At 44.5% G+C, this 23977-nt stretch overlaps 1 protein-coding gene across 5 annotated transcripts in view; it reads right to left on the bottom strand.

Annotated features, from left to right (window-relative positions):
• Positions 1-23977, bottom strand: part of QTMAN (queuosine-tRNA mannosyltransferase) — a 636919-nt gene that overhangs the window by 243662 nt on the left and 369280 nt on the right. For 2 of the 5 annotated variants that reach the window (XM_077447746.1, XM_077447748.1), the window contains exon 10: positions 18112-18589. The exons of the other annotated variants lie outside the window; for them this stretch is intronic. In XM_077447746.1, the coding sequence (XP_077303872.1) occupies positions 18506-18589 (84 nt within the window). In that variant the 3' untranslated portion in view covers positions 18112-18505. Of the gene's footprint in view, positions 1-18111; positions 18590-23977 lie in introns of those variants that run through there. 5 annotated transcript variants of the gene reach the window in all.

Below are 23977 nucleotides of genomic sequence, written 5' to 3'. Positions count from 1 at the left end.
TGGTCCCCCAAAGTCGTCTCTCTATTGGTGGCAGACACTCTGAGGTCCACATGTACAACCAGCAGTCCCACATTGTAAGCGAACAAGTTGAAGTTTATTTTTTGGCAGAGTTTAGGTTTAACGGAACAAAAAACACCACAAGGATAAAGCACCTCTAGCCTTGTGGTGTTTTGGTTTTCGACATTGTTTCCTTTTGGATGCACCTCCCCAGAGTAGGGTTTGGCACTTGAAGGATTACCACTCCCAAATTCTGATTTGGTGGGTTTGTATACATAGAGGTCGTTAGAAGAAATTTTGGATAATGGATTTTGAAGGCATAACACAAAAAAGTTATTTTTTATAAAGTTACAGTATTTATTACAAAAATAAAACTAGAGAACACATACAGTATTACATATGAATGTATATTATATATGTATAATGTAATGAACTTATGCCTATTCTTTTGTTCATAGAATATGCTAAAAGCGTTATTGAACCCCTAATTTTCACTTAGGGGGTGTACTCATCTTTGTTGCCAATTTGTTTAGTTATTTTGAGGGGACAACACATTTACACTGTTATACAAGCTGCACACACTACTTTACATTATAGAAAAGTATAATTTCTTCAGTGTTGTCATGAAAAGATAGAATAAAATATTTACAAAAATGTGAGGGGTGTACTCACTTTTGTGAGATACTGTATATATATATATATATATATATATATATACACACACAACATTTTATAGAAATATACATTAAAGTTCATCAAAATGGTTTGATTGGTAAATTGATACATTTATAAGTATTAATGGCATGAGTATGACCATCTCATTTACAGATATTAAGATTTCCTCAACTTCTTCAGGACCACTCCGCATAAAGAATGGAGCATTCACCAGATGGACCTTTGGCATTTCCATCTGGCAGCCTTGACAGAAGGTCCCTCTGGTGGGCACTCCATTATTTATGCTCAGTGGCCCCAGGGTCAATTGGGAATTGCACCTTTAGTCCTACTTTTAAAAATCAGTATCCTTTAATGTCCTTTTTAGGGTTTATTTTTAAATCAGCAGATTGAATACATACTAATTATTAGTATAAATACTACAATATATATTACACAGATCAGCCATAACTTTATCACCACTCACAGGTTAAAGCGGTAGTATATTCCCCTAGTTGTCTTGGAGCTACAGGTAAGTCTATACTAAGGCTTTCCTGTAGGTATAGTAAATGTCTAAATGTGCATAGTTTAGGAGATATTTACATGCATAGCTGCTGGTGACATGACCGGCGTGTGCGCACTATGCATGCATGTGCAAGAGTGATGTCATTGCAATAACACTGATTATTATGTTACAATGGAAAAAGAAAGTCGTGGGATATATTAGGCAACCAGTGAACATGTTGTCCATGATGTTGATGTGTTAAGAGCAGAAACAACTGTTTGTTGTGTATGGGGCTGCATAGCTGCAGTCAGTCACAATAGGCACGTAAGTTTCAGAACTGAAGAAGGTGGTCTGGTTTGATGAATCACATTTTCTTTTACATTTTGTGGAGAGCTCGGTGCATCACTTACCTGGGGATGAGAAAGCACCATTGTAGAAGTATGGAAAGAAGGCAGTATGATGCTTTGGTCAATGTTCTGATGAAAAACTGAGTCCTGCCATTATGGTGTCTGTTACTTGACCACCTACCTAAACATTGTTGCTGACCAAGTACACCCCTTCATGAAAATGGTATTCTTTGATGGCAGTGGTCTCTTTCGGCAGGATAATGTGCCCTTCCACACTGTAAAAATGGTTTAAGAATGTTTTGAGGAACACATCGAGTTTTTGGTGTTGACTCGGCCTCCAGGTCCAATCAAGTATCAGTTGGATGTGCTGGAAAGTCTGATCCATGAAGGCCTCATCTCGCAACTTACAGGACTTAAAGGATCTGCTACTGACGGCTTGGTGCCAGATTCCACAGTATACCTTCAGAGGTCTACTGACATCCACCTTGTTGGGTCAGGGCTGTTTTGTTAGCAAAAGGGGGACCTACTCAGTAGTAGGTGAATGGTCATAAAGTTATGGCTGATTGGTGTATATAACTCCAATTAGCTATTATAGTGGCCCTGAAGAAGAAGAGGAAATCCATGAAACACCTTGACCTGTGATTATAACAAATCTTGATCGAGGCCGCTATAGTCATTCCACTTACAATGGATATATAGTATAACGTTTTTAAACCAAAAAAATAATTTTGATGGAATTTAATCTATGTTTAAATGAAAATTTGTATTTTTATAGCTATATATTTTCAAATTCAAGATGTTTGTGTATATTTTTGAGTGAATTTTACAGTCCCCTTTTATCAATTTTCTCTTTTGATCTTATTTTGTGATGATTGCACTCTAAGAATATTAGAAACCCTGTGCCACTCCAATTCATAATCATTATTATAATGTGAAGTAATCAATTCACAAAGATCCTCCTAGATTACAGCAAAGTCTCTGAAGTTGGTTTCAGTCAGTTTACAACAATTTAGAAATACCCGCTATTTAATTACATTAGACGGCTGGCAGGATTTCAATATTTATTGCAATAAAGAACAAAAAAAAAAACTAAGATTTTAGTACCTCTATTGTAAAATGTGAGAACATGGCTAGCCATAATGCCCATAGCTATGGAGATGAGTAAGGATTTGTTTTAACCACTTGCTTACTGCTCACTAAACCCCCCTCCTGCCCAGACCAATTTTCAGCTTTTAACAGCTCAACACTGTACCCAATGACATTTTTATAATTTTTTTCCCACAAATGGAGCTTTCTTTTGGTGGTATTTGATCACCTCTGGGTTTTTTACTTTTTGTTAAAAAAAAAATTAAAAAGACCAAATAAAAAAAATAAAAAATACAAAACCGATTTAGATTTTGTTAATACATTTTGCAAACAGGTAATTTTTCTCCTTCATTGATGTACACTGATGAGGCTACACTGATAGGCTGCATTGATGTGCACTGAAAAGGTGACACTGATGGGCACTAATAGGCAGCACTGGTGAGCACTGATGATGTGGCATTGATAGGTGGCATTGGTGGGCACTGAGAGGTGACACTGATGGGTGGCACTGACGGGCATTGATAGGTGGCACTGAAGGGCACTAATAGCTGGCACTGATGGGTGGCACTGATAGGCACGAATAGGTGACACTGATAGGCAGCACTGCTAGGTGGCAATGATTGGCACCACTGGTGGGCATTGATAGGTGGTACTTGTGGGCACTGATAGATGGCACTGATTGCTGGCACTTACTGTGGGCACTGATTTGTGGCATTGGCAGGTGGCACTGGCAGGCAGTACTGGTGGGCACATATGTGGCTCTTCCTCTTTGGGACCGATGTCCCTTCAAACAGACGCCGGTGATCTGCTTTTTTTCTCCTCACGTTGTCAGCGTAAGAAGAAAAAATAAACGATTACCGATCTTCTGTTTACATCACGTGATCAGCTGTGATTGGCTGACAGCTGATGACGTGGTAAGGGGCCCGCACTGGCCCCTTACTCAGATCTGTGATCACCCGAGTCTCATTGACTTGGGTGATCACAGTGCGCACCGTGCGCGCCCTTCGGGGGGCGTGGCGAGCCTGCAAAGGGAAGATAGACGTACTCTCGGCAAAGCCAGTGGTGCTGTAGCCATCATTCAGCTACAGTGCCTTGCGAAAGTATTCGGCCCCCTTGAACTTGTCAACCTTTTGCCACATTTCAGGCTTCAAACATAAAGCTATACAATTTTTATTTTTTGTGAAGAATCACCAACAAGTGGGACACAATTGTGAAGTGGAACTAAATCTATTGGATTTTTGAAACTTTTTTAACTAATAAAAAAATGAAAAGTGGGGCGTGCAAAATTATTCGGCCCCCTTGCGTTAATACTTTGTAGAGCCACGTTTTGCTGCGATTACAGCTGCAAGTCGCTTGGGGTATGTCTCTATCAGTTTTGCACATCGAGAGACTGAAATTCTTGCCCATTCTTCCTTGCAAAACAGCTCGAGCTCAGTGAGGTTGGATGGAGAGCGTTTGTGAACAGCAGTTTTCAGCTCTTTCCACAGATTCTCGATTGGATTCAGGTCTGGGCTTTGACTTGGCCATTCTAACACCTGGATACGTTTATTTGTGAACCATTCCTTTGTAGATTTTGCTGTATGTTTGGGATCATTGTCTTGTTGGAAGATAAATCTCCGTCCCAGTTTCAGGTCTTTTGCAGACTCCAACAGGTTTTCATCCAGAATGGTCCTGTATTTGGCTGCATCCATCTTCCCCTCAATTTTAACCATCTTCCCTGTCCCTGCTGAAGAAAAGCAGGCCCAAACCATGATGCTGCCACCACCATGTTTGACAGTGGGGATGGTGTGTTGAGGGTGATGAGCTGTGTTGCTTTTACGCCAAACATATCGTTTTGCATTGTGGGCAAAAAGTTGGATTTTGGTTTCATCTGACCAGAGCACCTTCTTCCACATGTTTGGTGTGTCTCCCAGGTGGCTTGTGGCAAACTTTAGATGAGACTTTTTATGGATATCTTTGAGAAATGGCTTTCTTCTTGCCACTCTTCCATAAAGGCCAGATTTGTGCAGTGTACGACTGATTGTTGTCCTATGGACAGACTCTCCCACCTCAGCTGTAGTTCTCTGCAGTTCATCCAGAGTGATCATGGGCCTCTTGGCTGCATCTCTGATCAGTCTTCTCCTTGTCTGAGTAGAAAGTTTAGAGGGACGGCCAGGTCTTGGTAGATTTGCAGTGGTCTGATACTCCTTCCATTTCAAAATGATCGTTTGCACAGTGCTCCTTGGGATGTTTAAAGCTTGGGAAATCTTTTTGTATCCAAATCCGGCTTTAAACTTCTCCACAACAGTATTACGGACCTGCCTGGTGTGTTCCTTGGTCTTCATGATGCTCTCTGCGCTTTCAACAGAACCCTGAGACTATCACAGAGCAGGTGCATTTATACAGACTTGATTACACACAGGTGGATTCTATTTATTACCATCAGTCATTTAGGACAACATTGGATCATTCAGAGATCCTCGCTGAACTTCTGGAGTGAGTTTGCTGCACTGAAAGTAAGAGGGCCGAATAATTTTGCACGCACCACTTTTCAGTTTTTTATTTGCTAAAAAAGTTTAAAATATCCAATAGATTTCATTCCACTTCACAATTGTGTCCCACTTGTTGGTGATTCTTCACAAAAAAAATTTAAATTTTATATCTTTATGTTTGAAGCCTGAAATGTGGCAAAAGGTTGAAAAGTTCAAGGGGGCCGAATACTTTTGCAAGGCACTGTATAGCACAGATCTGAAGCAAAGTGTTTTTATTGCTTTTTCAGAATATTTTAAAATATATATATAAATATATATATATATATATAAACTTTAGTGTGCATAGACTGGGCACAGGGTAACTTTAAGGTATGTACAATCATCATTACAGACCAGCCAATATTATTGACTGTGTATTCATCAGTATGTATGTTCTACAAAATGAACATATTTAGTTATTTACATATGGCAGCCTGTATTCAAGTAGCTGTGTATACATTACAGACTGTATGCATGCAGTCCATTATCAGTGACAGACTGTGTACTGGTAAATAATTACACAGCACAGACTGATGTTCATGTGGGAATATATACCCTGCTATCTGTGTACATGTAGAAATATGCATATGAATTATGGTTAATTTATAATTAATGGAGCAAAATGAGATGTTACCCATATCAACCAGGTTCCTTTATTTAATGTGTATAGAAATTGTTTCTCCCTTTTTTATTCAAGCAGGATAAAGTTTGGATACAGCAGTACATTTTAGAACCTCTGTCAACCTTTTATTACTGTTGGGGACATTTACTCCTCTATTTGTCTTTTTGATCACTGTCACTAAAACAGAAGGTTAGGGGAAATCCTACATTTCAGAGTTATCCTAACAAGGGTTGGAAGTAACTCAGCAAACAGGAACACCTATTTTGTGACGACTTTCTCAACTATCCTCAATTTGGGGAGTTTTAGATTTACCTCATTTCTTTTTGTGTCTTAAAGGATAAGTTCACCTTTCGAGGTGCATGCGTGGAACTTCCGATATGGCCACGTGAGCCGGGAGCTCCTCACTGCCCGAGCCAACAAGCCACCCTGGCCCCGGATCCAAGCCAGTAGGATGCCCGCAGACAGTGGGAATCGATTGGGGAACACCCCCACAACAATTCTATGCCAGGCAGCTCGGTCTGCCTCGACCTGGGATCACAATTCTCCGCCGAGGGAATCCAGTCTGAATCCAAGATGGCGGCCGCGTTGCAGCCACAAGACATGCACACGGGGGGACAAGCGGAATACAGGCACGTCATTGCCCCAGCCACTTTAGCCTACACACCCCAGGCAAACTTCAGCATCTCCCACAATGTGACCCCATCGCCTGCTTCCACAAAATCGCTCATAGAGCGATCGATGGACAATTACGCGCTAATACATTACATGGTATCTGCTTGCCTGTATGGGATGTATGTCTGCAGGAGGCTCCAAAAATAATAATATTAAAATAAATAAATGCACATTTTTTTAACCTGCAAACAATGTGCATTTATTGATTTATTTATTTTTAAAGTGAATGTATCCTTTAAAGCGTTACTTAACCCACAAAAGTAAAATCAGCCTGTGCTGTATATGCAGTAAAGCATGCTTATACTCACTGAGGGGATAATCCTCTGCATTGTATAAAAAGGCTATTTGATCCTGTCTTCTCTGAGCCTCCCCTTCTTCCACTGTCCTTAATCCATCTCCTGATAGGTTAGAGCCTTTGGAGTCAGGCTGCACATGCTCAGTTTGGTGTATAGCGCTAGAGAGTTTTATTTGCTCTTTGGGAGGGTGCATGTGATCAGCACAGGGCCAATCAGCACTGTCCAGAGGGTCAGGGGTCCTGCAGCCTCATAATCCAATCAGAGAATGAAAACCCTTCCCACAAGCTTTAACCAGACACTGATAGAAGTCACAAGACTGCTATATACTGCTGATCAGAAAAGGTATTTAGCAGTTTATAATTTAATTTCCATGTTCTGTGTACTGTGGGAGACCAGATATAGTGAATGCAGGGTCCTGGGTTTAGTAACACTTTAACCGCTTTAGCCCCGGAAGATTTTACCCCCTTCCTGACCAGAGCACTTTTTGCGATTCGGCACTGTGTCGCTTTAACTGACAATTGCACGGCCGTGTGACGCTACACCAAAACAGCTTTCTTTTAGTGGTATTTGATCACCTCTGCGATTTTTTATTTTTTGCGCTATAAACAAAAAAAGAGCAACAATTTTGAAAATATAGTATAAAAAGTATTTTTTACTTTTTGCTATAATAAATATCCCCTAAAAATATATAAAAGAACAATTTTTTTCCTCAGTTTAGGCCGATATGTATTCTACATATTTTTGGAAAAAAAAAAATCAAAATAAGCGAATATTGATTGGTTTGCGCAAAAGTTCTAGCATCTACACAATAGGGGATAGTTTTATGGCATTTTTATTATTTTTTTTATTAGTAATGGTGGCGATCTGCGATTTTTATCATGACTGCGACTCTATGGCGGACACATCGGACACTTTTGACACTATTTTGGGACCACTGTCATTTATACAGAGATCAGTGCTATAAAAATTCACTGATTAATGTGTAAATGACACGGGCAGGGAAGGGTTTAAACACTAAGGGGTGATCAAGGGGTTATGTGTGTCCTAGGGAGTGATTCTAATTGTGGGGAAATGGGCTACCACTGACATGACAGCAATCACTGCTCCCGATGACAGGGAGCAGTAGATCTCTGTCATGTCACTAGGCAGAACGGGGAAATGCCTTGTTTACATAGGCATCTTCTCGTTGTGCCGCTCTGTGACACGATTGAGGGACATTTGCCCACTGCTGCCATTGTACCAACACATATTAGATTGCAGCGGTCGGCAAGTGGTTAAACATAAAAGTAAGCTACTCCATGTAAAAATACATGGATCATGAATAATTGTAAATCAAACAAGTGTAAAAAATGTATCAAATGATGATGTGAAAATATGTAAATATGTGAAACCATATATAAAGTGCTTTTGTGCTCCAATCGTTAAAAGTGCAATGGTGCTCCAAGCTTCAAGGTGTGCCACACACTCCTCCTGTGTCCTCACTCACCAAATAGAATGGATCCCTGGCTTTTCAGTCCAGGGGTCGTTCAAGCTGAATCGGTGGTCAGAAATGCCAATTCAGAGAAGGACCCAATGGAGATCTCCCCCAACGTGTTGGTCATATGAAGGTAATATCACCAAAAATAGAAAAAAAGGGAACCAATAGAGAAGTACAGTTGACAGGTGTTTATTGCGCAAACGTTACGCTGGTACTTACAAAGCGGAGAAGTAAAAATCGCATATCCAGCGTGCAATGGAAATTACGACTTTGTACATGGAGCACAGTCACACGGGAACAGAAAAGTGCCTTCCCCAAACTTTTCCCACAAGGATGGAACGGCATAATTGTCAAAGATGTCTTTGCATGCTGTAGTAACAACCAAACCCTCATTGGGAAAACCTGAACTTAGAAACTTGGAGGGGTGTCTACATACTTTTGGCCATACAGTAGGTGTGTTGGTCAAGTGTCCACAAACATCAGTCATATAGTGGATATAAAGTGTGTTTATGTAAAAAACAACGTCGCTAAACCAGCAATCCGGGATGCTGGGAATCATATTTTCAAGCTATACTCAATGGTGTACATCAGACATTGCTGCGCACACACATCTCATTGATTTCACAGCACCAATGAGGAGAGCTGTCTCTCATTTGTCTCTTTATCCTCCTCACTCCTGTGTTATTGCAGCACACATTTCCCTGGCCCAGCACTGCTCTATGGTATTCCAGAGCCAACTGCCGACAGGAGCCAGTGAACAGCAACCAATGCTGGGAATGTTATTGGAGTTGATAAGGACATGGATGATGGCATGGCTGCCATGCCGCATAATTTTTAACACCTGAACCCATTTAACTCCCTATATAGTGAGAGAAAAAAAACTCCATTCTCGTTTAGAATGAAATAATAATTATAGTTGAACTCCGGGAAAATATAAGACATTCATGGAGCTCTGTATTTAATATATATTTACTTTATTTTTTTTCCTTTAGCGAACAGTGTAAGTACCAAAGTTTGACCATGTTTCAATCTCTTGCAGTTATTGTACAACAAATCTCAGGCTGGGAGGTGGAGAAGCAGCACCAAGAGCCCATTGTGCTGCAGTGCTCACGTGCTAACAAGGGACATGTTGATAGAAGAGAGCAGAGTGACAGACAGATGAGCTCATCAGTCTGCTGCTTCTCCTTCCACTGTCCAGTCATGAAATCAGATCTCCTGCCAAACAGGCTTGTGGCAGGCATTCCATCTTTCTTTTAAAGCGTGTTAACCTAGCCAAAAAAAACCTGATCCTGTTCTCTTAAAGCATGTTATACAGTGCAGTGCTTGTGCTGTTTCATTTGGCCCTCTGCATACCCTAAAAAACCTGGCTGATCCTGCCTGGCTATACCCCCCCCCCCCCCCCTGCAAACAGTCCACAATAATCATGGCTGCTAAGCCCTGACATTGTGGTCTGTTTGCGTGAGTCTGTCAGACGCAGCTCTCCTGTCTGCAGATCTCCCTGTGTCAGTGTCCTCTGTTTTCCTCCCCCTCCCTGCTCGTACCTGCCCCCCCTAAATTATATTATATATTATAATGGACTCAGTAGCTGAGAAAGGACCAGCTATGCAGCTGATATAAATGCAAGGTTAAAGGGCCCTTTCACACTCATGTGCTTTTGATGCATTTTCATTGGCTTACAATGGAAGGTGTCTTTTGATCTGTTTTTGAAAAAGTGCACCAAAGATGCAGCATGCTGGACTTTTCAAAGTGCAGTGCACCTGCAGTGAGAATAGTTATACAGGACTTAATGGGGAATAATTTTCATGCACTTTTGTCACCCTGGAAAAGGGCAGCAAAAGTGCATCAGTGTGAAAGAGGCCTAAGATACTTGGGGGAGCTTTTGTCATTTAGGAATCCTGAACAGTAAGGCCCCTTTCACTTTTGGGCGGTGCGGGCGTCGGCGGTAAAGCGTTAAAACCGGCGGTATTGCCGCGCTGCCCCGTTGATTTCAATGGGTAGGAGCGGTTTAGGAGCAGTGAATACACCACTCCAAAGATGCGGCTAGCAGGACTTTACTGTCCTGCTAGCGCACCGCTCCAGTGTGAAAGCCCTCTGTACACATTCTTTTTACAGAACAGGTAGCCCAATTGCATTGCATTTTCAGAAAATTACAGCGCTGCAGATTGAAAATGAGCCATTTTTAATAACATTCTATTGCAATATGATGTTGCAGTTATATATGCTATACTATTTTTTCTTTATTTGCCATTTTTTTCCCCACAAAGGTGGAGTTACCCTTTAATCACGTCCCACCTGGCCACTGCACATAAATGGTTAGGTGGGCGGTTCCTCCTGAGTGGACATTCATGAATGTTCTTAATGCCACGTACACACGATCAAACAAGCGGGTGGAAAAGTCCGGCAAACTGAAGTCCGCCAAACAATCCCCCCGTGTGTAGCCCCCGGCATACTTTTTTGACCCAAAAGTACGGCGGACTTAGAATGTAGTTTTACACTCCAATCTTCCCGCCGGACTCGCATTTCGGCGGACAATCCGGCCGTGTGTATGCCAGTCCGCCGTACTTTTGAAATGAGCGGACTTTTCCCGCCCGGAGAAAAGTCCGCTCATTTTGAACGGGTCTCCAGGTAGGCGGGGCCCGCGAAGGAGACGTCGCCGGCCCCGCCGCCTGGTATGGACTAAAAGGGGAACCCCAACGCCGAAAAAAAATCAGACCCTTGTCCGAGCACGCTACCCGGCCGGCCAGGAAAGGGGGGGACGAGCGAGCGCCCCCCCCCCTCCTGAGCCGTACCAGGCCGCATGCCCTCAACATGGGGGTGCCTTGGGGAAGGGGGGGGCGCGCGGCCCCCCCACCCCAAAGCACCTTGTCCCCATGTTGATGAGGACAAGGGCCTCTTCCCGACAACCCTGGCCATTGGTTGTCGGGGTCTGCGGGCGGGAGGCTTATCGGAATCCGGGAGCCCCCTTTAATAAGGGGGCCCCCGGATACCGGCCCCCCACCCTATGTGAATGAGTATGGGGTACAATGTACTGTACTGTACTTCAACTGTAAAATAAAGTACAAAAAAACACAACACACAAGATAAAATAGTTTATTGCACAGCTCCGGGGGTCTTCCGTCTTAGGGGGTCTTCTCGCCGGACTCCTCCGCTATCTTCTTGTAGCTCTTTTACTAGCGGAGGAGCCCGGCTTTCTTCCTCGCCGCCGACCTCTTTTTCCAACTTCGGGGGTCTTGTCCCCCTCTTCGGTTCTTCTGCCGGGCCACCGCGCCTTCTTCTAGCTCTTTTACAGGCGGTGGCCTGTTACTGCCGCCGCCTTCCGTTCTTCTGTTCTTCTTCTTCAGAAGATGTTGCCTCACCGAGTCCTCCGCTCACAATGACGGGGACCGGGCACGCGGCGACTTATATAGGGACAAGGGGCGGGGTCTTCGGTGGATGTCACATGGGTTGATTGGGAAGAGGCCCTTGTCCTCCCCAAGGCACCCCCATGTTGAGAGCACGCGGCCTGGTACGGCTCAGGAGGGGGGGGGGGGGCGCTCGCTCGTCCTGGGTAGCGGCCGGGTAGCGTGCTCGGACAAGGGTCTGATGTGGACCTGGGGGGACCCCCACGCCAATTTTTTTCGGCGTTGGGGTTTCCCTTTAAGTCCATACCAGGCGGCGGGGCCAGCGACGTATACTTCACGGGCCCCGCCTACCTGGAGACGCACTCGAAATGAGCAGACTTTCCTCCGCGTGTGTGGGCGAGTCCGTTCATTTCAAAAGTAGGGCGGATAGTACCGCAGACTTAGTACGCCGTATTAGTCCGCTGAAAAAGTGCCGTGTGTGGGCAAGTAGCCCGTTCGGAAAGTCCGACGGACAGTCTGGCGGGAAGTCCGCCAGACTAAGTACGTCGGAAAGACGGCTACGTGTGTACGCGGCTTTAGAAGAAGCTGGATCATGCAACCACACGATCCTGATGTGCTCGTGTCCCCCCGACACACTGCATTTTGGATCGGTTGGAGGGCTCTGTGATTTGCCTTCCTGATCACATGATGGCTGTGTCCAATCACAGCCATCATGTGATGTAAACATAGCCTGGGGTGACATCACCAAAGCGGGATTGCGTGTGCCCACACAGCTGCGCAATCCCGGTGTGCCTGTGTCCCCCAGAGACAGGGCAACATCGCTCAGCAGGAGGGCTCTGTGATTGGAACTCCTGGTCACATGACGACATCACGTCATGTAATGTAAACATAGAGCCTTGCCAGGTGATCGGCTCTGCTTCTTTTCACACAGAGTCAGTGAGGAGAAGGAGAGACGATCTGCAAGATCAGTGTGTATGAGCTGTTTTTTTACAGATTTTTGCACACTGTTCGCTCAGCTAGTGTCCCCAAAAAGTGAAAAACACCAGCACCTGTCCCACTGAACATCTGTCACACATCTGCCTGTGATCTGGCACATCTGTCCGCGATCTGGCGCACATCTGTCCACAATCATCTGGCGCACATCTGTCCATGATCAACTGTCGGACATCTTTCCATGATCATCTGGCACACATCTGCCTGTTATCTGAGCACATCTGGCGCATATATGTCTGTGAACATCTGGCACATCTGTCCGTGATCATCTGGCACATCTGTCCTTGATAATCTGCTACATCTACCTGTGATCATCAGTGCACATCTGTCCATGATCATCTGCACATATCTGTCCGTGATCATCCAGCGCACATCTTTCCATGATAATCTGGCACACATCTGTCCGTTATCTGCACACATCTGGCGCATATCTGTCTGTGATCATATGCCACATCTGTCCGTGATCATCTGGCACATCTGTCCTTGATAATCTGGCACATCTGCCCATGATCATCTGCGCACATCTGTCCATGATCATCTGCGCATATTTGTCCGTGATCATCTGGCACATCTGCCCATGATCATCTGGTACATCTGTCTATGATCATCTGTGTAATTTATGCCTTTAGAACACATGATGGTGCTACTTGGATGATGGGCCTCTGTATGTGGCCAGGCTGTGTAAAAGTCCCACACACGTAGGAGTAGCAGAATGTACCGTATTTTCGGGTGCAATATTTGCTATGTACATGCTATGTGTTAGAAAAATTGTATAAATTGACAACTTGGTGTAAAAAAATTACTTTCTTTCCACATTTTCCAAAAACGTATGAAAAAAAATGACATGTTCAAAAGACCCATTATGCCTCGTAGAATATACATCGGGGTGTTGTCTTTCAAAAATGGGGCTATTTTGTGGGTAATTCCATTGTTTTGGTGCTCCAGGGCCTTCAAAAATGTGATACGTAGTCAGGAAACTAAATGTGTAATTTATGCTCCTAGAACACTTGATGGTGCTCCCTGCTTGTTGGGTCTCTGTATGTGAGCAGGCTGTGCTCCGCTCACAATGACGGGGACTGGATGCACGGCGACTTATATAGGGACATCACCAGATGATGTCCCCGCCCAGTATGATGTCACAGTCCCAGCATCTTCTGGGACTGTGACATCATAATAGGCTGGGACATCATCATGATGTCCCTATATAAGACGCCGCGCGCCCGGTCCCCGTCATTGTGAGCGGAGGGAGCGACGATGCAACATCTGAAGAGAAGAACAGAAGAACAAAAGGCGGCGGCAGAAGCGGCGACGGCGACAGAAGACCGGACCACCGCCTGTAAAAGAGCTAGAAGAAGGCGCGGTGGCCCGGCAGAACCGAAGAGGGGGACAAGACCCCCGAAGTCGGAAGAAGAGGCCGGCGGCGAGGAAGAAAGCCGGGCTCCTCCGCTAGTAAAAGAGCTGGAGTCCGGCGAGAAGACCCCCGAAGACGGAAGACCCCCGGAGCTGTGCAATAAACTATTTTAACCCTGTGTTGTGTTTTTTTGTACTTTTTTTCTACAGGTGAATGGGTAGGGGTACATTGTACTCCATACTCATTCACATAGGGTGGGGGGCTGATATCCGGGGGCCCCCTTATTAAAGGGGGCTCCCGGATTTCGATAAGCCCCCCGCCCGCAGACCCCGACAACCAACGGCCAGGGTTGTCGGGAAGAGGCCCTTGTCCTCATCAACATGGGGACAAGGTGCTTTGGGGTGGGGGGGCACGCGGCCTGGTACGGCTCAGGGGGGCGCTCACTCGTCCCCCCCTTTCCTGGCCAGCCGGGTAGCGTGCTCGGACAAGGGTCTGATGTGGACCTGGGGGGACCCCCACGCTGATTTTTTCGGCGTTGGGGTTCCCCTTTAAGTTCATAACAGGTGGCGGGGCCAGCGACGTCTCCTTTGCGGGCCCTGCCTACCTGGAGACGCGCTCAAAATGAGCGGACTTTTCTCGGGCGGGAAAAGTCCATTCATTTCAAAAGTACGGAGGACTGGCACATGCACGGCCAGATTGTCCGCCGAAATGCAAGTTCGGCGGGAAGATTGGAGTGCAAAAATACTTTCTAAGTCCGCCGTACTTTCAGGTAAAAAAAATTCCGGCGGAGGCTACACACGGGGGGATTGTCCGGCGGACTTGAGTTTGCCGGACTTTTCCACCCGATTGTTTGATCGTGTGTATGCGGCATTAGTGGTAAAATTGTATGAGCACTTTGGAGTTTGGATTTGTGCAGTTAAATCATTTGAATACATTCTTTCTACCGACCATAAATGTAAGGAACATTTTTCTCCACTGATCATCAATGTAAGGAACATTCTTTCCACTGAGAACCTATGCAAGGAACATTCTTTCCACTGACCATCAATGTATGTAACATTCTTCCCAATGACCACCAATTTAAGAAACATTCTTCCCACTGACCATCAATGTAAGAAACATTCTTCCCACTGACCATCAATGCAAGAAACATTCTTCCCACTGACCATCAATGTAAGAAACATTCTTCCCACTGACCATCAATGTAAGAAACATTCTTCCCACTGACCATCAATGTAAGGAACATTCTTCTTTTTGACCACCAATGTAAGGAACATTCTTCCCACTGACCATCAATTTAAGGAACATTCTTCTTTCTGACCACCAATGTAAGGAACATTCTTCCCACTGAGAACCAATGTAAGGAGCATGCTTCCCACTTACCATCAATAGAAGGAACACTCTTCCCACTGACCAATGTAAGGAACGTTCTTCTTTCTGACCACCAATGTAAGGAACATTCTTCCCACTGACCACCAATGTAAGGAACACTCTTTCTTCTGACCACCAACATAATCAGCATTTTTCCCACTGACCACTAGAATAATATGGTTTTTCTTCAAATGTTTTCAAGGGTTCCCTTTATGTTAAAAAGGGATTTCTCCTCCTGTAAGAAAGCACCCAGCATCAAGCAAAAGTAATAGGGTCCTTCTTCTAGTTACCATCAATGTAAAGGGGTCACTATTGATGCAAGGGGGAACTTAACTGACTACCAATATAAGGGGGCACGTGTCTCAACTGACTTCACCCTAGTAACAAAAAATTTAAAGTCAGCAGCTACAAATACTGTAGCTACTGACTTTTACTAAAAGGGCACTCACCTGTCCAATGATCCAGCGCTGTCCTCATCTATCCCCAGCACCGGCATCTTTAGTGTGGGAAGCCAGATATGACTCCTTGCAGGTTCACAGCAGGGATACCACAATGCATGTGTGAGCTACCCTGTGCTTTGTGAATGGTCCTGCAGCCTTCTGGGACCTGTGATGTGTCCCAAGAGGCTGCGGGCAAAGGGGGAGGAGTTGAACTTCTGCTCGGATTGCCAACACACTAATGAATTATAAATTGTAGTTACAGTCATTTTTAGCAGGTGTTCCATGAGACCAGAAAATTATTTCAAGGGTTCATTCGTGTTGCAAAGGCTGCTCTACAGTGTGTTCAGGCGCCATTCACAATTAAAGGCACTGCAATTCACTTCAGTTAAAGTGGTTGTAATCCCTTACAACAGACTTTGACCTACAGGTAAGCCAAGATTAAGGCTTACCGGTAGGTCCAAGAAATATCTCCTAAACCTACACGGTTGAGGAGATATTTGCCAAAAGACAGGCACTGCTGTCTACGGCGCATGCGCCGTAGACAGCGGCACGCAGGCACACTGAGCGTGGCATCGTCAACGACGAAGATGCTGCGCATGTCGGCTCCCGTGCACATGCGCGGGAGTGACGTCATCGCAGCTTCGCCGAATGAAAGAGGCGGAGCAGCGAGACCCACCGAGAAGATGGATGCGCCGGACTACAGGGGACAGCGGTGACTTCGCTGGCTCCTGTGTCAGGTAAGTGACACATAATGGACTACTATGCGATGCATAGTAGTCCATTATGCTTTGCCTTTGCAGGGAATGAAAGAGGAAGTAAACTCATCAGGGTTTACTTCCTCTTTAAAGAGATGGGTTGATGCGTGTTGCACTATTGCTTGTTAAAACATGCATTTTAATGCACATTGCTACAACACACAAGTCTGAATGAGCCCTTAGGCAACTGTGTAATCCTTTTTCATGGTGGACTCTTATTTTTCACTGTCAACATCATTATTTCCACTTACTAACCTTAAATTGATACTTGGACGTTGATGGAACTTAAAAATCCTATAAAGCGAACGCTAGAACACTAGAAAGTTTGTAAAAGTAACATCTCCCAGTTGGGTGATTATGAATTTTTAAAGCTTCTTCACAGCTGGATCGCCAGTTATCACAGAGATGGTGTTTTGTGGGGGATTTGGACAGCAGACAGATACTAGCAGATGGGCTGTGAGACAGGTGCACTGTGGGAAATTGGCGGGGGGGATAGCATGTAATGCTGGCTGGTGTTGTTATGAAGGTCTTTGATTAAAGGAGACCTTTCCCAAGAAAACCATGGAAACCGCCATTTGTTGAATTCTGAAGATGCCAGTTGCTTGGCTATCCTGCTAACTCTCTGGCTTCAGTACCTTGAGTCACATACCCAGACTTTCCTGAGCGGCATACTTGTACCAGATCAAAAAATATATATCATAACAACCACATGAGGCCTGCGATAGAATCCTCCATAGATTTATCATGATAGGTTTTCTTAAGGAGCTTGAAGAAAAAAAAAAAAAAAAGAGACTTCTAACAATTGAGCAGGCTCATTATCTGTCACAGGGTATACTGCCATCAGATTTTCATGAGTGATGCTCGAGACGGTTGATTTGCTAGCAGAATTCTAAACGCATATCGCACTCTAAAGGAAGAAAGCGCTATCTACAAATTACGTTTGTGCCGGGTTCATAGACTTCCTTGTTGCACGCTTGTTTTGAAGCCTTTGTCCGTTCTTTACTCATGCCAGAAATAACGACCGCACCAATTTAGTAAACATTTACATAAATTCCTTTATTGAAGACTCACACAATTAAAAAAAAAAAACAAGAAAAAAAAAAAAAACTTCAAGAAAACAAGCCAGTGTTGATAAATAATCTGAAGATTCTGCTTATCTGGGAAGCATTAAAAAAAAAAAAAAGAAAAAAAAAAGATTTATGATGTAAAGTCATCTGTCTCTGCGTTATCTGTTCCTTGTGAAAGAAGTGTGGAGCTTCTGGTTTATCGAATAGATGGCACTACACAAGACATTTCCCAAGTTACTATGAATTACAGCTGTTTATCTTGCAGGCTTTCTTTAAGATTAATTAAATGCAAATGTAACTCTGTGAATCATGGGAATACCTGCCAGACCTCTTATTAATACCTTCACTTAAAAACCTCTGTGCCAGAGAGTCATTAATTTGCGGAAAAAAAAAAAACTGTTTTACAGCGGCCTCGTCGCCTGCAAAACAATTCATGGATGGCTGCCCAATTAGCCCGGTCGCACTCTGATCCTCCTCTCAGGCCCTGTGGCCCTTTGAGGACACAATACGGTTCCGATGATAACCTGGCAACATAGGTAGAAACCCAGCCAAGTGTGAATGTTTGAAGCTGTAGCTTGGCTGCCATCGTGGCGGCGAAGAAAAAAAGAGAGGAGCGCAGGCACTGTGTCATCCAGTACAAAGGATAAAAAGAGATTTATCCGGAAATTCGATGTGGCACCACATATGGGATACATGACTGCGGTAATACAACAGGACCTTTTTTTTTTTTCTCCTTCACTCTCCTGCATGTGAGGCTGAGGACATGTGCAGCTATCCCAGCATCCCTGGGAACATGTATCTCATTTGAGCCAGGGTGGTGGCAGAGATGATGGGATCGATCTGCCACAGGTTTGTGGCAGATGGCCCTGTGTCAGCTATGACAAGCAGCCAGTCTTTGCTTCCTACGCAGATTTTTTTTTTTTTTCCTTTTTTTTTTTTCTCTGATCAGGTAAATACTGGAACGCTCGGAAAAAGTTCAACAAATTTCGCCCGAGGCTGCGAGTTTGTGACTTAGCCCCATCTGTCACAAATCTTCGCCGCGTTGTGCTGAGAGGAGAGACCTGAATTCACCGTTCAGTGCTGCCCAGGAATACGCCACCGTCTTGCCCTGCGGAAAAAAAGAATAAAATTGGGAGAAAAAAAAAGGCGACTTGAAAAAGATATTAACTGTTCAGTGATGAGGAAGCTTTGCCCTGAAAAATGAGCAATTTCTAAACATGAACATATTGCATTAGTGTGTATTTACATTCAAAGGCTATAAATAATACATCATTGTTTTGCCGGAGTTATGAATAACATATACACAGGACTATATTAACGCGGAATACAGAATGGATAAGTCTGAAATTGCAGAAAATGAGCAGGAACCTATGTGCATAGAAAAACTGTTATCAGGATGCAACAGCAGCTGAAAATGTGTGTACATGTATACACTGCACATACAGGCATGATCTCATATTCAAACATCTGCTTCAAGTATGATTCATTGATTCGGGACCCAAATATAGCAATCTAATCTATATTTGTATGGGGTTCAAGAGTGGTTGCAGGTTTACTTTCTCAGGGCAGGTTCCCTGATGGTGACAACCTCAGAACATGCACAAGCACAGCCACTTAGGCTTCATGTACACAGGACGATTGAAAACATCTTCTGAACACTGGAAACTTGACAGCTAGTAACCAACGTTTAAAAACGTCAGTGTTGCCGCTTTTGCGCGTTTGCGTTTAGAAGCTTTTTTTTTACAGATAACTTCAGGAGACCATCCCAAATGGCAACAATGCATGAAGAACAAGTATTATTAACTATTTCAGCCTTTCTGTGAGAGAAGAGAATGCAGCGGCAGAGAGTAGAGTAGATTGCTTTTATCGCTCCCTCCCCCTCTCTCTCCCCCCTCCATCTCTCTCTCTCTATCCATCTCTCTCTCTTCCTCTCTATCTCCCTCCCACCCTATCTGTCTCTCTCTATCTCCCTCTCCTTCTCTCTCCCTCCCACCCTAACCCCCCTCCATCTTTCTCTCCCTCCCTCCATCTCTCTCCCTCCCTCCCTCCCTCCATTTCTCTCTCCATTTTGCTCTCCCTCCATCTCTCGCCCTCCCTCTCCCCATCTCTCTCCTCCACCCTCCCTCCATCTCTCCCTACCTCTCTCCATTTTGCTCTCCCTCCATCTCTCTCTCCCCCTCCTTCTATCTCTCTCTCCCCCCACCCTCTCTCCATCTCTCTCCCCCCTCCCCTTCTCCCTTTCTATCCATCTCTCTCACCCTCCATCCATCTCTCTTTCCATCCCTCTCCCCATCTCTCCCTCCCTCCCTCCCTCCATCTCTCTATCCATCGGTCTCGCCCTCCCTCTCCCCACCTCTCTCTCCCCCTCCCTCCACCCACTCTCCATCTCTCTCTCCCTCCCCATCTCCTTCTTCCTTTCTATCCATCTCTCTCTCCCTCCCTCCATTTTGCTCTCCGTCCATATCTCTATCCATCACTCTCGCCCTCCCTCTCCCCATCTTTCTCTCTCCCCCTCCCCCATCTCTCTCTCTCCCCCTCCCCCATCTCTCTCTCTCCCCATCTCTCTCTCCCTCTCTGCACGTAGCTCTCCCTCCATCTCTCTCTCCCCATCCTTCTCTCCATCTGTCTCTCCCACCCTCTCTCTCCCCCCACCCTCTCTCCATCTCTCTCCCCCCCTCCCTCTCTCCCTCCCCATCTCCTTCTCCCTTTCTATCCATCTCTCTCTCCCTCCCTCCATTTTGCTCTCCGTCCATCGCTCTCGCCCTCCCTCTTCCCATCTCTCTCTCTCCCTCTCCCTCCATTTTGCTCTCCCTCCATCTCTCTTTCCCCTCCTTCTCTCCATCTCTCTCTCCCTCTCCCCATCTCTCTCTCTCCATTTTGCTCTCCCTCCACCCCCCCTCTCCCTTTCTATCCATCTCTCTCGCCCTCCCTCCATCTCTCTTTCCCTCCCTCTCCCCATCTCTCTCTCTATTTTGCTCTCCCTCTGTCTCTCTCCATCTCCCTCTTTCCCTCTCCCCCTATCTCCCTCCCACTCTCCATTTTGCTCTCCCTCCATCTCTCTCTCTATCCCTTTCACTTCTTATCTCTGTTTCCCTCTCCCTCCCTCTCTCTCTCCATCTCCCTCTCTCCATATCTCTCTCCCTCCCCCTCTCTCTCGCCCTCCCCCCTCAACAGCCGGTCAAGCTTACATACAACAGCATGTGGTGAAGATTGTGTTTTTAGTGTGTAATGTGGGTTACCACGTTTACACGCGGTTACGAGCATTTGGCGTTTGAAATGCAGGTAAACTACAGTCCTGCACATGATTTATTTACTTAAAAAAAAAAAAAAAATGCCTGTAACCTCAACTGCTTCTAACCTACTATAAAAGACTAAGTGTACAATGTACACATAAGATAACATTGAGGACAGTTCAGGGGCTGCTGAAAAAAATGCCCAACTGCTCCTAAACGTGAGTTTAGCAGCTGCAGTGTACATGAGGCCTTATAGTCTCTCCCGGAAACGCATGTGACAGGGTGACAGTTGTGGAGAATGATTTGGCAACAGAGACAAAATGTTGTCATTGCATAAAAGAAAAGTGCCTGAGCAAAGGATTTCTATAGCAGAATCACCAGGTATTACTTTAAAGTGATACTAAACCTAGGACTCTGCATTCACTATATCTGGTCTCCCACAGAACACAGAACATGGAAACCCAATTATTTTAGCAACTATAAACTGCTAAATACCTTTTCTCATCAGCAGTATATAGCAGTCTTGTGACTTCTATCAGTGTCTGGTTAAAGTTTGTAGGGGGAGTTTTCATTTTCCTCTGATTGTCCTATGATGCTGCAGGACCCCTGACCCTCTATCTGGACAGTGCTGAATGTCCCTGTGCTAATCACATGCACCCTCCCAAGAAAAACAAAACAAAAAACTCTAGCAATACACACCAAACTGAATATGTGCAGCTTGCCCCCAAGGCTCTGTACTATAAGGAGACGGGTTGGGGTCAGTGGAAGAAGGGGAGGATCGGAGAAGACAGGATAAAACAGCCTTTTTAAACAATGCAGAGGATTAACCCCTTAGGTTCTACATCGAGTATAACAAGCACCCTTTACTGCAGGGGTAGGCAACCTGGGGCCTACCTGCTGTTGTGGGACTACATTTCCCATGAGGCATTGCAAGGCTGTCAGTTACAATTACTCCCAGAGGCATGATGAGACTTGTAGTTCTGCAAAAGCTGGAGGGTCCCAGGTTGCCTACCCCTGCTTTACTGCACATACAGACCTATTCTACTTATGTGGGTTTAGTACACATTAATGCAAGCTAAACATTTTTAAAAAAGACTGAAAATAAAATGTTCAAATACATTGGAATGTTTAGGTTTCAAGATGTTTGTGATCTAAAAAATAATATTTACCAGTTGCAGCCAAAAGGTGGCAAACATTATGCTCTTTGAAGGCTCCTTTATACAGCTGCTGTCAAAAAATAGACAGCTGGATGACTCAGAGGATGGAAACTTCCCCCTCACATTGGAAGGATTATATAATGGGCTTAGGTATGACAAATTTACCAACCAAGAAAATATCAAGAAAATCAACTGTATAACATAACTTCAGTTATTCAGGCCACGAGGAAAGTAGAGAATGTACACTGAGCTGCGCATGCATAGCTCAGTGTACGTTCTAAAGAGGATTGCAAGCAGGCATGTTTGCTTTAATGCAGATAAGACATTTCATATATCTTCTGCAATAAATAGCCTGTCTTCTCTTGAACTTAACAACTTCAGCCCCAGAAGATTTGGCTGCTAAATGATTGGTCGATTTTGTGCGATTTGGCACTGCGTTGCTTTAATTGACAATTGCGCGGTCATGCGAAGTTGCACCCAAACAAAATTGATGTTCTTTTTTTCCCACAAATTGAGCTTTCTTTTGGTGGTATTTGACCACCTCTGTGGCTTTAATTTTTTGCGTTATAAAAAAAAGAGCGACAATTTGAAAACAAAACACAATATTTTGTACTTTTTGCTATAATAAAGATCCCCATTTTTTTTTTAAAAGCACGTTTTTTCTCAGTTTAGGCTGATACGTATTCTTCTACATATTTTTGGTAAAAAAAAATCGCAATAAGTGTATATTGATTGTTTTGCGCAAAAGTTATAGCGTCTACAAAATAGGGGATAGATTTATAACATTTTTATTATTATTTTTTTACTAGTAATGGCAGCGATCTGCGTTTTTTATCAGGACTGCGTCATTATGGCGAACACTTTTGACACATTTCTGAGACCACTGTCATTTATACAGCGATCAGTGCTATAAAAATTAGCAGCACAAGCACATATTTTTGTTTACAATATAGCCTTCTATGGGGACATTCATGTGGGCTTGATCCCAAGCCCCCTTGTGTGCATCTATAGACAAACACAGCGCGTGGCTCTGCCCCATCCCCTGCTTCCTCATCAGAGAATTTGATTGACAGCAGTAGCGGAAGCCAATGGCTCTCACTGCTATTAGTCTGCCCTTTGAGGAGGGAGGGAACAGACAGCCACTCTTGGGCACAACGCTGGATTGAAATTGGGCTCAGGTAAGTATAAGGGGGGGGGGGGGAGATGGAGAGGTGATCCTGTAGCACAGAAGGTTTTTACCTCAATGTACAGAATGCTTTGAGCTAAAGCATCTTAAGGCTTTAGAACCATTACGTTTCTATAAATGAAGTTTTGCTGTTAGGGCCACTTCACACCTGAACTGATTCAGTGCACTGCGCTTTTCATGCCATTCATTTGAATAGTCTAAAATCACTCTGGATCGTACCAAAAGTATTGCATGCACTACTAGGGAACCATGTGATCCGGTGCAGGCAACCACACTGCGTTTGTGATCTTGTACTTGGTGTATCATTAGGAATAAATAGACACCCGCAGCAGATTGCACACCCGGTGCATTTTGAGTACAGGGAATGGAAACACTTAGGGAATGTGGGTTTCCTGCACCGCGTTTTGGTGTGAACCAGATCTGATGAAAAAGAACTAAAATATCTTTAGGTGTGAAGCTGTGGGGAAAAAGGATATGAGGTATAAGTGCATCTAACATTAGATAAGTACATGTAAAGCCCAACTGAAGTCATAGAAATAGATATGCAGTTAGGTAGACAACCTCTATTTTCATAGTCTCACCTCCAATTTCATTTACAGAAGCTGTATAAGGAGTCTACATATCACTGTGCAGTCCAACAGGAATCAGAGTCAGGACCACTGCACCCTGTAAGGCTCTTTTCACACGGGCAGTCCGATCAGGTCCGCCTGTCAGTTTTTCAGGCGGAACTGATCAGACCCTCCATTTACCCCTATGGAGCGGCGGATGTCCGCTGTCACCCGCTGCTATCTGAGAAGATCCTGTCCGCCAACTCCAGATGGATGGTGACCCTATTTTCCATCCATCTGGAGGATGAGATTGGATAAGATCGGGTGAAAACAGACAGGCGGTCTATTTTCACCTGATTTCCCCATAGGAGA

Source organism: Lithobates pipiens, unplaced genomic scaffold (genome assembly GCF_037356315.1).
Source record: "Lithobates pipiens isolate NorthernLeopardFrog02 unplaced genomic scaffold, aLitPip1_a1.2 Scaffold_22, whole genome shotgun sequence".
Classification (NCBI taxonomy): Eukaryota; Metazoa; Chordata; class Amphibia; order Anura; family Ranidae; genus Lithobates; species Lithobates pipiens.
Note: the sequence above shows the minus strand (reverse complement) of the source record. Positions and strands in the feature narration are given on the sequence as shown.